Source organism: Hibiscus syriacus, unplaced genomic scaffold, assembly GCF_006381635.1.
Source record: "Hibiscus syriacus cultivar Baekdansim isolate YM2019G1 unplaced genomic scaffold, ASM638163v2 tig00112731_pilon, whole genome shotgun sequence".
In the NCBI taxonomy this organism is placed as follows: domain Eukaryota; kingdom Viridiplantae; phylum Streptophyta; class Magnoliopsida; order Malvales; family Malvaceae; genus Hibiscus; species Hibiscus syriacus.
In genome coordinates this window covers 26,442-37,925 of record NW_024063390.1, presented here as the reverse complement: position 1 = coordinate 37,925, position 11,484 = coordinate 26,442, and the positions used below count along the sequence as shown (strand labels likewise).

Sequence of the window (11,484 nt, the reverse complement as noted above, 5' to 3'; positions counted from 1 at the left end):
GATGCCGTGGTGGAGTAGACCAGCTATCCCTACACGGACTCGACATAATTAGGTCAGGCCATTAGGGTCAGGTACCCTTGAAGGGAAGGACGCTCTCCCACCGTTGTTCTCTTCTTCCTGCAAAGCTGAAACCTTGCTTAATGGACTTGGAGCTGATGAAGATCATCTTGAACTGCAAATAAACACAAAACTACAAACCACAGAGTAGAAGAAATGAAAATCAGAGAAATGGGTTTAAAGAAAAGGAGGGAAAGGAAGAGTATTAGAGGGGATGAAGGTGATGATGACAGAAGCATAGAGAGCACAAAGGAGTGGGATGCACATATATACATGCGTTTGCACACCATCATCTGTGCTCTCTATCTTCTGTCAACAACAAGCACCAGTGCCTCCTCTATCTCTTTCCCATCATCTTCCTCCTCTTTTGACACTGTTGTTTTAATTAAACAATCATTAGAACAAATGGAAATGTTGCTTTAAAAGGGAAGTGAGAAAGGGAAAGTCGTTATAGGAGTGAATAAACATGTAGGGAGGGATGGTCAATAGGAGGAGTCCCATAGGCCTCTATTTATAGAAAGAAAAGGAAAGGTAGGGCAGATATAACTGGATGTTTCTAGGGGAGGTACTAACAATCCTAAACTCTTTTCAAATAAAGGATAGTAAAATATTTTTTCTTTCCATATGGGGACACCTACTCCTATTTTAACTTGTTATCTCCTTAACAACCCTAATAGTACAACTCCATTCTTAATAAGCTCTCCAACCCTAATTGATTTAATTTAGATTTTGATATATTATCGTATTAGTTTATAGTTTTATATATTATCAATGAATTAAAACTATTGTTTACGTTAATTAATTGAAACAGATTTTCAGTTTCAATGATCTTGTGGCAGTTTTCTATAGGATATGCTATGTGCAATAGGATTTTATCTGCAATTCAAATCTTGTAAGATCAATCATTTTTACAAAGTCAGAAACCAGCATGTTGTGGGCTGTAAAACCTTTAGGTCATTTCTGGTAAGTTGTTAAGATCATGCACAATTTTCTTGTTGACTTGTCATGAATGATATGTGAGACCCACCATGCAAAATACATTCATGATTCATTCAATTCTATGTATCATAAAATAGGGACGGAGTTACGATGAAATTTTAAGGTAAAATAAATAGAAATAAAATAATATCAAATTTCAGTTGTTAAATTGACAATTTAATTTAAAATAGAAGGGATAAGATCTAATTTGTTTAATTTTGAAATTGAAAGGACCTAAAAAATATTTAAATCTGAAAATGATAAGCCAATGCTTAATTTACCTAATTTCAAAACTAAGAGGACCTAAAAGAAATTGTTAACAAAAAATGGGGGTTAAGATCTAATTTACGTAATTTCAAAATTAAGAAAACCTAAAAATAATTGAATCTAAAAAATTAAAGACAAAATCTAATTTATCTGACTTCGACTTGAAAATAATTAAACAAGAGAATAATTTGGGGAGGGGCTAATTACATATAGCTCCATTTTTGGCCAAAGAGATATTGTAGAAAGGTTTTTGTTTTGTTTCAACTTATATAGTTTTGTACCACATAAGGTTAGCCAAATAGAGCATCAAGCTAGGTCATTGGTCATCCTTTTCCCTAAAGAAACAATGAAAGTTGGGGTGATGTTAAATGATAAATAAGGATGTACATGAAAAAAAACATGAATTGTTTAATACCTTTATATTCGAGAATGTCGTTTTTCTTATAAGATTCAAGTTCGAGCAGCTACGATTGCATGATGTATATGTATTATTAATAAACTAAGAAAAATCTGAACAACTATTACTTATAATTATATAATTTTAATGGGATTTATTGAAAAACTTTATCATTTAGGGAGATGACCAAGCGACACTATGTTAAAAACGAAGAGAACTTGTTTAATTTATGGTTTAGAACTTATTTATTGTTCGATTAATATTTATTCAAACTCGGTTCATTCATGACCGAGTAGCCCCACAATGCAAGTTGCCAAGAAACAAGGAAGAGTTAAAGAAGTAAAAAGGAGGAAAACATCCCTCAACACACATATCTTATCTTGAAGAGGAGAGAGGGGGACCAAATTGGGTGGTGGGTTCTTCTACTTAATTGATTGCTACACATTTCTATATTAGCCATATATCCCTTGATTACGTGTCAAGACCCCATACACAGCCTTCCACATTTGGGTGCACCATTCCACCCCATGCACCTAAAATATCTTCACCTCAATTCCCTATTCCACATTGCTTTATTTTTTTTCATATTTGAGACGGGGGATTCCATCTTAATGAAGTTTAGGGTCACATCAGGAATTTAGTGTTGGAATGGAGATGAAATTTGATGAAATTAAAGAATTTTGAGGGTTAACGTTAAAAGTTTCTTTTATTAAAATGGCTTTAATTGAATTATATATTTATTCTTGGAGGGGCTAAAATCACAAATTCTTTTTCATTCATTTAAAGGTTAAAAGGAATTAAATTGAATTTTTGTGTTTACGAGGAATTGAAACTGCAATTAGTCTATTTAATCGATGACATGTTTGTCCGGGGATGAAGTTAAAAATTTTATATTACGGCGTTAAAATTAAGAAAATTATTGTATAATACTCTGTTAAAGGTGAGACTTATTGCTATATATTATTGTCATTTGACCTGATATGTATTCAGGGATAGAGTTGGAATCAAATATTGGGAGGAATAAGGTATTTAAGTTCAAAATAATAATAATTTATTATATATTTAATCTAAAAATTTAGAGGGGAAAAAGTTTAATTTTACTTGAATTTAAACTAATTTTACTTGAATTTAAACTGATAAGGATTAAAATACTATTAAATGAAACTTTTTGGGAGACAAGATCCCCACCCACTCTCTAAATAGATTTGTTCCTGTGTATTAATTTTTTTATATAAGAATTTAATTTTTTTTTATTTTAATATTAAAAGTGATACTCATTATTGAATTATACCGATTAAAACAAGATCATTTTTAAAATAATAGATTATCATAATACAATGATATTTTTATTTTTGGAATAGCCACCGATATTCGTTCTATTAGCCGACTAATACAGATCGGATATTGTAGAGGCTAGGGCGATCCTCTTAACACAGTTTAGTCTATTTGCAAACGTCATGTTTCAAACTCCTTACATTGCTTAAAGGATCTAATACCTCATCCTAATAAACCATTTGATAGTTGGTATAGTGATATTTTTATTACTTGCTTTTATTTACAGTAAGAATCATTAATAATAAATCTATTTTGAAGCCCTATTATTTCCGACCATTCTTACTAATAAATTCAAAGATTACAAGGCATTAAAATTGTAACAATAAAATCCACATACATAAATTATATATGTCTATGATATAGATTCAAATATAAAATTAAATAAAAATATTAAAATTTTAAATGGAAAATAAAAAAAATAAACGTAAAAAATCGAAATCTTGGATATATCTCATGATTTTACTTCTAATCGTTTTGGTATCTTTTATCTCAAAAAAAAGGGTAAAGTACATAAAAAGTTTCATGATTATAGGGCATTGACTTGTTGAATCTTATAATCATTAAAAGTTACAAAATAATCTCTTAATTATATAAAATTGTTTTGTTGAGTCATCCGATTATTAAAAGTTATAAAATGGTCACTTGACTATTCATGTCATCATTTTTCATTAAAAACATTGATGGCTATCTAAGATGGACGTTAACTTATTGACTGATATATGATAAAATCTGATCATATAATCATTTTAGTTGTATTTTGTAGATTAAATCTTTATTTACATTATATCCCAATGCTTGAAACATTATGGTGGTGAGTCAATTCTTGAAGCAACGGTGGTGTCAGTAGACATTATTAAAATATGCTTTTATCATATCTTAATCAACAATCTAATGTTCAGCTCAAACGTGTGTCAACTTTTTTTAATGGAAAATGATGATTTTAGAACATATGAATGATTAGTTGGATGATTATTTTATAACTTTTAATAGTCGAAGGGTTTAACAAAACAATATCTTATTATCTTGAGACTTAACAAAACAACATCTTATATTTAAAAGATTATTTTATAACTTTTAATAATCTAATGACTTAATAAAAAACATCTTATAATCGAAGATGATTTGTATATTTTAACAAACAAAAAAGGAAAAGAAAGGGTAATGTTTAGGTGTGGGAAATGGGACCCAAACCCTAAAGCATGCTGTTTTGGGGAAAGAATGAATATTATTGAAGTTTGTGCTTTTCCCGTTTTGGATTGGGATGATGGAATGACGTAATGAAAAGAATCCCTTGTTTCATTGGTTGCCTTAGATTAGCTTTGGGGTGCTTTTATTGGTTGCTTTCCCACTGATCGATTGGGTGTTTTGAAAAGAAAAAAATATCTTTTAAAAAAATTTAATTTTTATATAGTTTAATTATTTTTATATTTTTTATTAATAATTTAATTTTACGTTCATAAAATTTATATTCTAAATCTTTAATATATTTTTTAAAAAATTCTTACACGTAACATAAAATCTTACATTTTAGGATAAAGAAAATTAATCTATCACGTGGTTTGATTATAGGGAGTATTATTCTCTTTAAAGGTCATGTGTTCAAGTAGTTAATATCTGTGAATATATATAACTTGTCTATGATTAGAAAAAATTCTAAACATATATTATCTTATAATAATCTTAAATTATTTGAAAGAAAAATATAAAATAAAACTAAAAATATTAATTTAAAAGAAAAATGTGATAGAAAAACTTGAATTAAAATATTATCATTTAAAAATAAAATAAATAAATTTTCTTCTCATCAATAAAAATCAATATTTCTACGTACATTCGCTAAAGGCTTTCCTTGTCAATATGGAATATCTTTTACTTCGTGCGAGGGAATTATATAAGGCTCTTTATGTTGTCATCTCAACAGTGGTATGCATTAGTAGTCACATCCATAGTGTCTGACCACTCATTTTTAGCATATTAAATGCTTTGTTCATGCTTCCCTAGAATTATAAAGGTATAATATAAAAGTAAATGTTTAAATTATATATTTTTTTAATAGTATATAATTTTTTCTGTGAATTTAGGTGTTTGATATTTCAAACATTATTATTTTAGGTGTTTTATCCCTAACGTACGTTAAAAAGTTTCGTTATATGACACATGTCATGTTAATATTTTTGAAAGTTTTATTTAAAATAAAAGAATTAAAATTATATTTTAAAAAAACCCAAAAACTTTGAAAAACTTTTTAATAAACCCCCAAAAATTTTGAAAACTCTAATTTCAACCTAATTTTTTTCGGAATAATGTTTTGGGAATAAAAAATTTCTCGAGTAACGTCAATCACATATTATTTGTTCGAATGGGGTGAATGCTATAGTGGAGTTGACAGTCACATTATACTCTGACGACCGAGCCAAAATCACCCAAAGTCGCATGGTGTTCCATGCATTTCTCCCCTGGTAAGTCGCATGGTATTCCATGTGTTTTTCATCCAAAGTCGCATGGAAATCCATGCGTCCCTCACATGTTGCATGCAAGCCTTACCCCCGTGAATAAACCACTCGTGACACTACCTACTGCATGGGGGCATCAATAATGGCTACAATAATTGTAGCAATAATGGTATGGTTTGTTGGAGCCATTATGGGGTTGGTTGGGTTTTTAGTATATATGGGGTGTATGGGAGGGAGGGTTATCATAAGGAATAAAAAAGAAGAAAATGAGAAGAAATAAAGGAAGAAGAAGAAAGAAATAATAAGGTACATTTTAATATTTTTGTTGTTGTTGTTTTAATCTGTTAGTTTAGATTAAATTATTTTTGTTTATATTAAATTATTAATGTTATTAAAAAAATTCTACAGATTCGTTCAAATGACATAACAAAATCAATTGCTTCATATTGACGCTCAACACATTTTTAGCAATTTGGGATCGATGATGTTATTATTATTCAATAAAATATTATTGTTTGAGAATGAATTATTATTATTAAATGGTAGAAGTTTATTTTATGATTAATTGATTAATTTCATGAATATTGTAATTGTATGAAGACGGGCAGAGAGTCCTCTGTCATCGACTCAATATTCCCGCTAAGCCACACCCTTTGATTGAAGATAACCTACAAGAGGCTGGATTTTATTATGTCATATTTGTTTGAGAGTATAAGTTGGTCCCGAGTTTGATAAGTGCGTTGATTGAACGTTGGAAGCCAAAAACACATACATTTTATTTTACTTGTGGAGAATGCACGATAACTCTAGAAGATGTGGTCTTGTAACTCGGGGTTCCAACAAATGAGATGTCGATGGTGATGAGAAATGATTACAATAATGTGGAAATACTTTATAATGAGTTTCTTGGGCAGACAACAATAAGCCTATATTTAAAAGGGTGGCGTTTAAGGCTGTCGTAGTTGGAGAATCAATTTAAGCTCTGACAGAATAGTACCCAACAAGAAATTGTATATGCAACTTGAGCATATATCTTGCAGTTGATTGGGGGATTTTTGGTACCTGATAAATCCGGTAATTTGGTTCGCACGCTGTATCTCCCATTTTTGAGAAATTTTAAGAATAATCGACAATATAATTGGGGATTTACGATATTGACATTCTTGTACCGTGAGATGTGCAAGACGTCACTAACCATCAATAATATTAATACAAAAAAATAAGTGGATGTTTTGCTAAGATCAAGGGCTTGACACAGACTTCTATTTTTAACATCGATTAGTCGAACAACGATTGATTTTCCTCTTGCTGGAAAGTAATATTTTTTCCTCTATTTTAATTTGAAATCTTAAATAGAATTTATTTATTGTAATTAAAAATAAGCAACAAATATATTTTTATCGATATACAGATGGAGTGTAATACCCCAAAATTTTGTCTAGTGACTAAAATGTAAGTTTAGAAAGTTTAGTGGCTAAAGTATAAACTTTGAAAAGTTTAGGGACCAAAATTGTAATTTTTAAAAGTTATATATTTTAGCCTGTAAATAAAAAGTTTAGATTAAAACAAATATTTTAGTGGGAATCATATTTTCGGTACATAATTTATGTTAGAAGCTATAAAACAGTAAAGTTCGGTATTGAAATAAGATATTCAGATCGAACCAGAATTTTAAAAAAATTTGAAAGATGTTAGAAAATGGTTGGAAATATTATTTTTATATTTTAGATAAGATAAATTTGGCTCAAAATAGTGCAATTGTTCACATTTGACCGATACAGTGGAATTTTAGTAACTAAAATGCAATTTTCAAAAATTACATGGCCATAGTAAAAAGTCAAAGCTAAGTTAATTCATCTTTGACAAAGGAATATTTTAATAGAGGATATGACAATGGCAATTGGTAATTTTTAAGTTTCATTAATGACAAAAATGAAATTTCCTAATAATTGAATAAAAAATTCAATTTTAATGGTATTTAGCCATGTTTTAAGGCTAATTAACATTAGAATATTCAAGAAACTTGAGCATTTTCAGCTTATTCCTCTTCAAGGGCCGAAACCTTGTCTGCAAGGTAAAATTTTTAGTTTGACTTTTGAAGCTATTTAATTGATTTTTTAGTTTAGCAATTAGATTGAGAATTAATCTACATGAAATTCTCTATCATTTGTTACCAAAATTTCATGGTGAAGATGATTATGTAATGAGATTTGATGATTAGGGTTATGGAGAGTTTAGTGATTTTAAAGAGTTGTTGTAGGATTTTTATGTTTTTTATGTTAGTGATTATTTTTAAAGCATGTACAATAGTTAGAACAAATTCTACATGTGTAAATAAGATTTTTCCATGTTAGGGTTTGTGAGAAGAATGAGATTTTGATTCAAATTGATGTTGTAATGATTGAAAATGCATGAATTTAATCATAGGAGGTTGAATTCATGCTTGAAATTGAACAAAAAGTCCCCATATGTGACTTTAATGTATTCGGCTATAGGAAAGAAAATTTGGGGAAAATGTTGAAAAATTTCCTATGGATTAGAAATGATATTAGAAGTATTCTATGTTGTTTGAAGATTGATTTGGATCAATTTGGACTTTAAACGTGAAAAAGAGTTAGTTTACAAGTTTTTGGAATTATGGGATATTATAGTAAGATTGAAATACTTGAAGGATTTAATGTTGATTTTGATATTTATAATGCTGGAATTTTAGTTCACTGCTACAAGAAAATATACCTTTAATGACATACGAACGATGACACACGCTAATTTATGACTTGCAAAAAATGTGTGTCATAAAAAATGTCATGTTTTTTAAAATTTGAACGATTTATGACTTACAATAATGTGTGTCATATTTAATAGCCATAATTCAAAAAATTTGCAAAAACACGAAGTACACTTTTTATTGTGTGTCATCTGTAAAAGTCGTCTTTTAATTTTTCTCCATCATTATTTTCATCTTTTCCCGCTTCTTCCCCCTCGATAATCAGTTCACGCCGTATGCTTCCCTCTTTTTCCTATTTCTCTTTACAGCAGTCCACTGGTTTGGCCATTCACCATAACGCATGCTTCCCCCTTTTTCTCTTGTTCCTTGTTTCTGAATAGGACTTTTGGTGTTTCTAAACAATGGTGCTATCCAGGGCGGACTTGAAATATATTTTTTCACTAATTATGGAGAGGGAAGCCGATATCAAATTCACGAGATCTTTGGGAAAAGAAGTTATGGGGTTGTTGCTTCTACGATTGACAACCACACGGGTGAAAAGGTCAGTGCTTTTCAGAATGCTTCCCTAACCTCACCTCTTAGTGGTATTTGCTGAGTTTTTCCCTTCCTCTTACTGTAGCAAATATATTCCATCGAGATTTAAAACCAAAGAACATCCTTGCTAATGCTGACTGTAAGTTGAAGATATGTGATTTTGGGTTTGCCTGAGTTTCATTTAATGATGCCCCATCAGCGATTTTTTGGATTGTATGTTGTTCTTTTATTAAATCTTGAAGCTTTCGCTTTCATGCTTCCTTAGTATTTCTCAAATGGCTTAATTTTCTTTTAAACGCTTCCCTCATTACATTGGGCAAGCCTCCAAAAGGTTGTGCTAACTAATCTAACTTATTTAATCCATCTAGGACTATGTCACAACCCGTTGGTATCGTGCTCCTGAACTATGTGGATCCTTTTTCTCTAAAGTAAGTTCTTTTTAGTCTTCTATATATTAAGCTTTTCTTCTTGATATTCTTATTTCCAGTTGCTGAGATCACTAAAAAAGTAGGAGAAATATTTTTTGTTTCGGTAACCTAGTCATTATATGTGTATACATATATTGCTTTAATTTCTCAAAATATTTTTGACTCCCCTGGTATTCCTCTTATACTTTCTATGGAATAGTTAGTTGTTGGTATTTATCTAGAGTAGTACTTGTTTGGACTGCTGCTCATTTACTTAGCAGTAAAACCACAATAGGCATTTTTGTTTACTTTTTGATGGATGTGAATTTCCTTTAACATCCTTTGTCCACATAAGTAATTCTTCACTATGTAATTTGATGTTGTCAGTTGCACGTTTAGGTAAGTTCTTGGAATGGTTTAAAAATGAACTTTTCATCTTTGAAGTAGTCCATACTGGATTGCTTTGCACATGTCAGTTAATAGTTTTCCTTATGTAGAATTTATGTTTGATGTATTATATATAACTTGGCTGTCGGCCATTTCTGTAATCACCATATAATATTTCTTTTCTACATCATTTTCTAGAGGAAATTCTTGAAGCTTATCTTGCCGCTTTAAGAATGTGTATTGTTGTTACTGCAATTTGGAATAAAGAAGTTAATACCTGGAAATTGATAAATGTCATTAATCATTTTGATCAATAGGTTTATTCTCTGAGTGCTCAAATCAAATCTCTTCTAATTAAGCTCATGGAATTGATCGTATTAGCAAAGTCTAGATGCTAAAGAAAAATATTATGCGTTTTTCATTAGTTCCATCTGTATTCAAATATGATTTTATATCATGATTTGTTATCATGAATATTTAGCCACTTTTAATGTTATTGGTGCACCTATCATTATTTCCATGTGTCTTATTGTTAATCACTTATTTTTATATATCTTTTGAACATGAGAAGTGTAGTATCTGATCTTTTATTTTCGTTTTGATGTATAATAATTATATTAAGTATGTTTTATTAGACTATAATTTTAATTTCTAAGACTTTAATCCTTTTGTAGTACACTCCTGCAATTGATATGTGGAGTATATGATGCATATTTGCTGAGATACTTACAAGAAAACCACTTTTTCCTGGAAAAAATGTGGTGCACCAATTGGATCTCATGACCGATATGCTTGGCACTCCCCCTCCTGAATCTATATCAAGGGTTAGTTATCTTGTTTCTTATATTTCACTTGATTTATTTTCACTTCAACCTGACGCTGATTTCAAGCTTTGTTACTGAGATTCTAATTGAGAGATTAGATATTGATCACTCACAGCTTAATTATCATTACCTGGCAGATTAGAAATGAAAAGGCAAGGAGGTACCTTATTAGCATGTGTAAAAAGCCACCGGTTCCTTTCTCACAGAAGTTCCCTAATGTGGATCCCGGGGCTCTTCGCCTACTTGAGCACTTACTTGCATTTGATCCAAAAGATCGTCCCACAGCTAAAGAAATAAGATTGAGAATTCCTAGTATTTAATTTTTTCTTTCAAAAGCACTACAAAGGAAACAATATATGCATACAATAGATAACCCTTAAATTTACAAAAAAAATGGGGTTTCTTGCTAACATTTTTTTATATTCAGAAAACATAAAGGATATGCTTCCTATAGAATTGAAATCCATGAATGGGTGATCTAGAGTGCTACAAATTTTGATTTGATGTTTTGTCAGCATCATTTCATCAAGATATGATAATTCTTCTCATCAGTGGCATTAAATCAACTACAAATGATGAATCTGACAGTTAGATCATGACTTACAAGCTTCTGATATTCCTAATGGTGTTGTTCTATGCTGGCAGGCATTAGCTGATCCATACTTTTATGGTTTAGCAAATATGGATCGTGAACCATCCACTCAACCTATTTCGAAATTAGAATTTGAGTTTGAGAGAAGGAAATTGGCAAAAGATGATGTTAGAGAGCTGATTTATAGAGAGGTACTCCACATTTGTTGCTTTGGTATTATCTGGTTTCTATTTATCATATAGCTTAACCAATTTATGGCCTAACAAATATTAGAGTATCATCCCCAGATGCTGCAGGAGTACCTCCGCGGTGGGGATCAGACCAACTTCATGTACCTTTCAAGCTCTTAACTTTTTTTGCTTAATATCCTTTATGACAATTTGCACATTTGGAGGAGCATTATGGTAAAGGTGAAAGAAGTACTCCACTTATAACACATCATGCTTCTTTGTCTAGGTGTGCTTTATAAAATTTTAGGAATCATGTTAGTTCCATTATTTCTCCCCCAAACTTAGCCTGTCTAAT

At 30.3% G+C, this 11,484-nt stretch overlaps 1 protein-coding gene across 1 annotated transcript; it reads left to right on the top strand.

The window, feature by feature from the left end:
- The first annotated feature begins 9,117 nt into the window (after nucleotides 1-9,117).
- Nucleotides 9,118-11,396, top strand: LOC120182673 (mitogen-activated protein kinase 9-like). Its single transcript, XM_039187574.1, has 5 exons — nucleotides 9,118-9,177; nucleotides 10,218-10,367; nucleotides 10,505-10,660; nucleotides 11,013-11,150; nucleotides 11,226-11,396. Exons 2-5 carry the CDS (start codon nucleotides 10,323-10,325, stop codon nucleotides 11,307-11,309), a joined length of 423 nt encoding a protein of 140 aa, XP_039043505.1. The 5' UTR covers nucleotides 9,118-9,177; nucleotides 10,218-10,322; the 3' UTR covers nucleotides 11,310-11,396.
- Nucleotides 11,397-11,484: the final 88 nt, after the last annotated feature.

Excerpts from the sequence above, each read along its gene's own strand:
- LOC120182673 (XM_039187574.1), top strand. The coding sequence starts at position 10,323 with ATGACCGATATGCTTGGCACTCCCCCTCCTGAATCTATATCAAGG. Across the intron at positions 10,661-11,012 it reads ATCGTCCCACAGCTAAAGAA|GCATTAGCTGATCCATACTT; the intron begins ATAAGATTGAGA and ends CTATGCTGGCAG. Across the intron at positions 11,151-11,225 it reads GAGAGCTGATTTATAGAGAG|ATATTAGAGTATCATCCCCA; the intron begins GTACTCCACATT and ends ATGGCCTAACAA.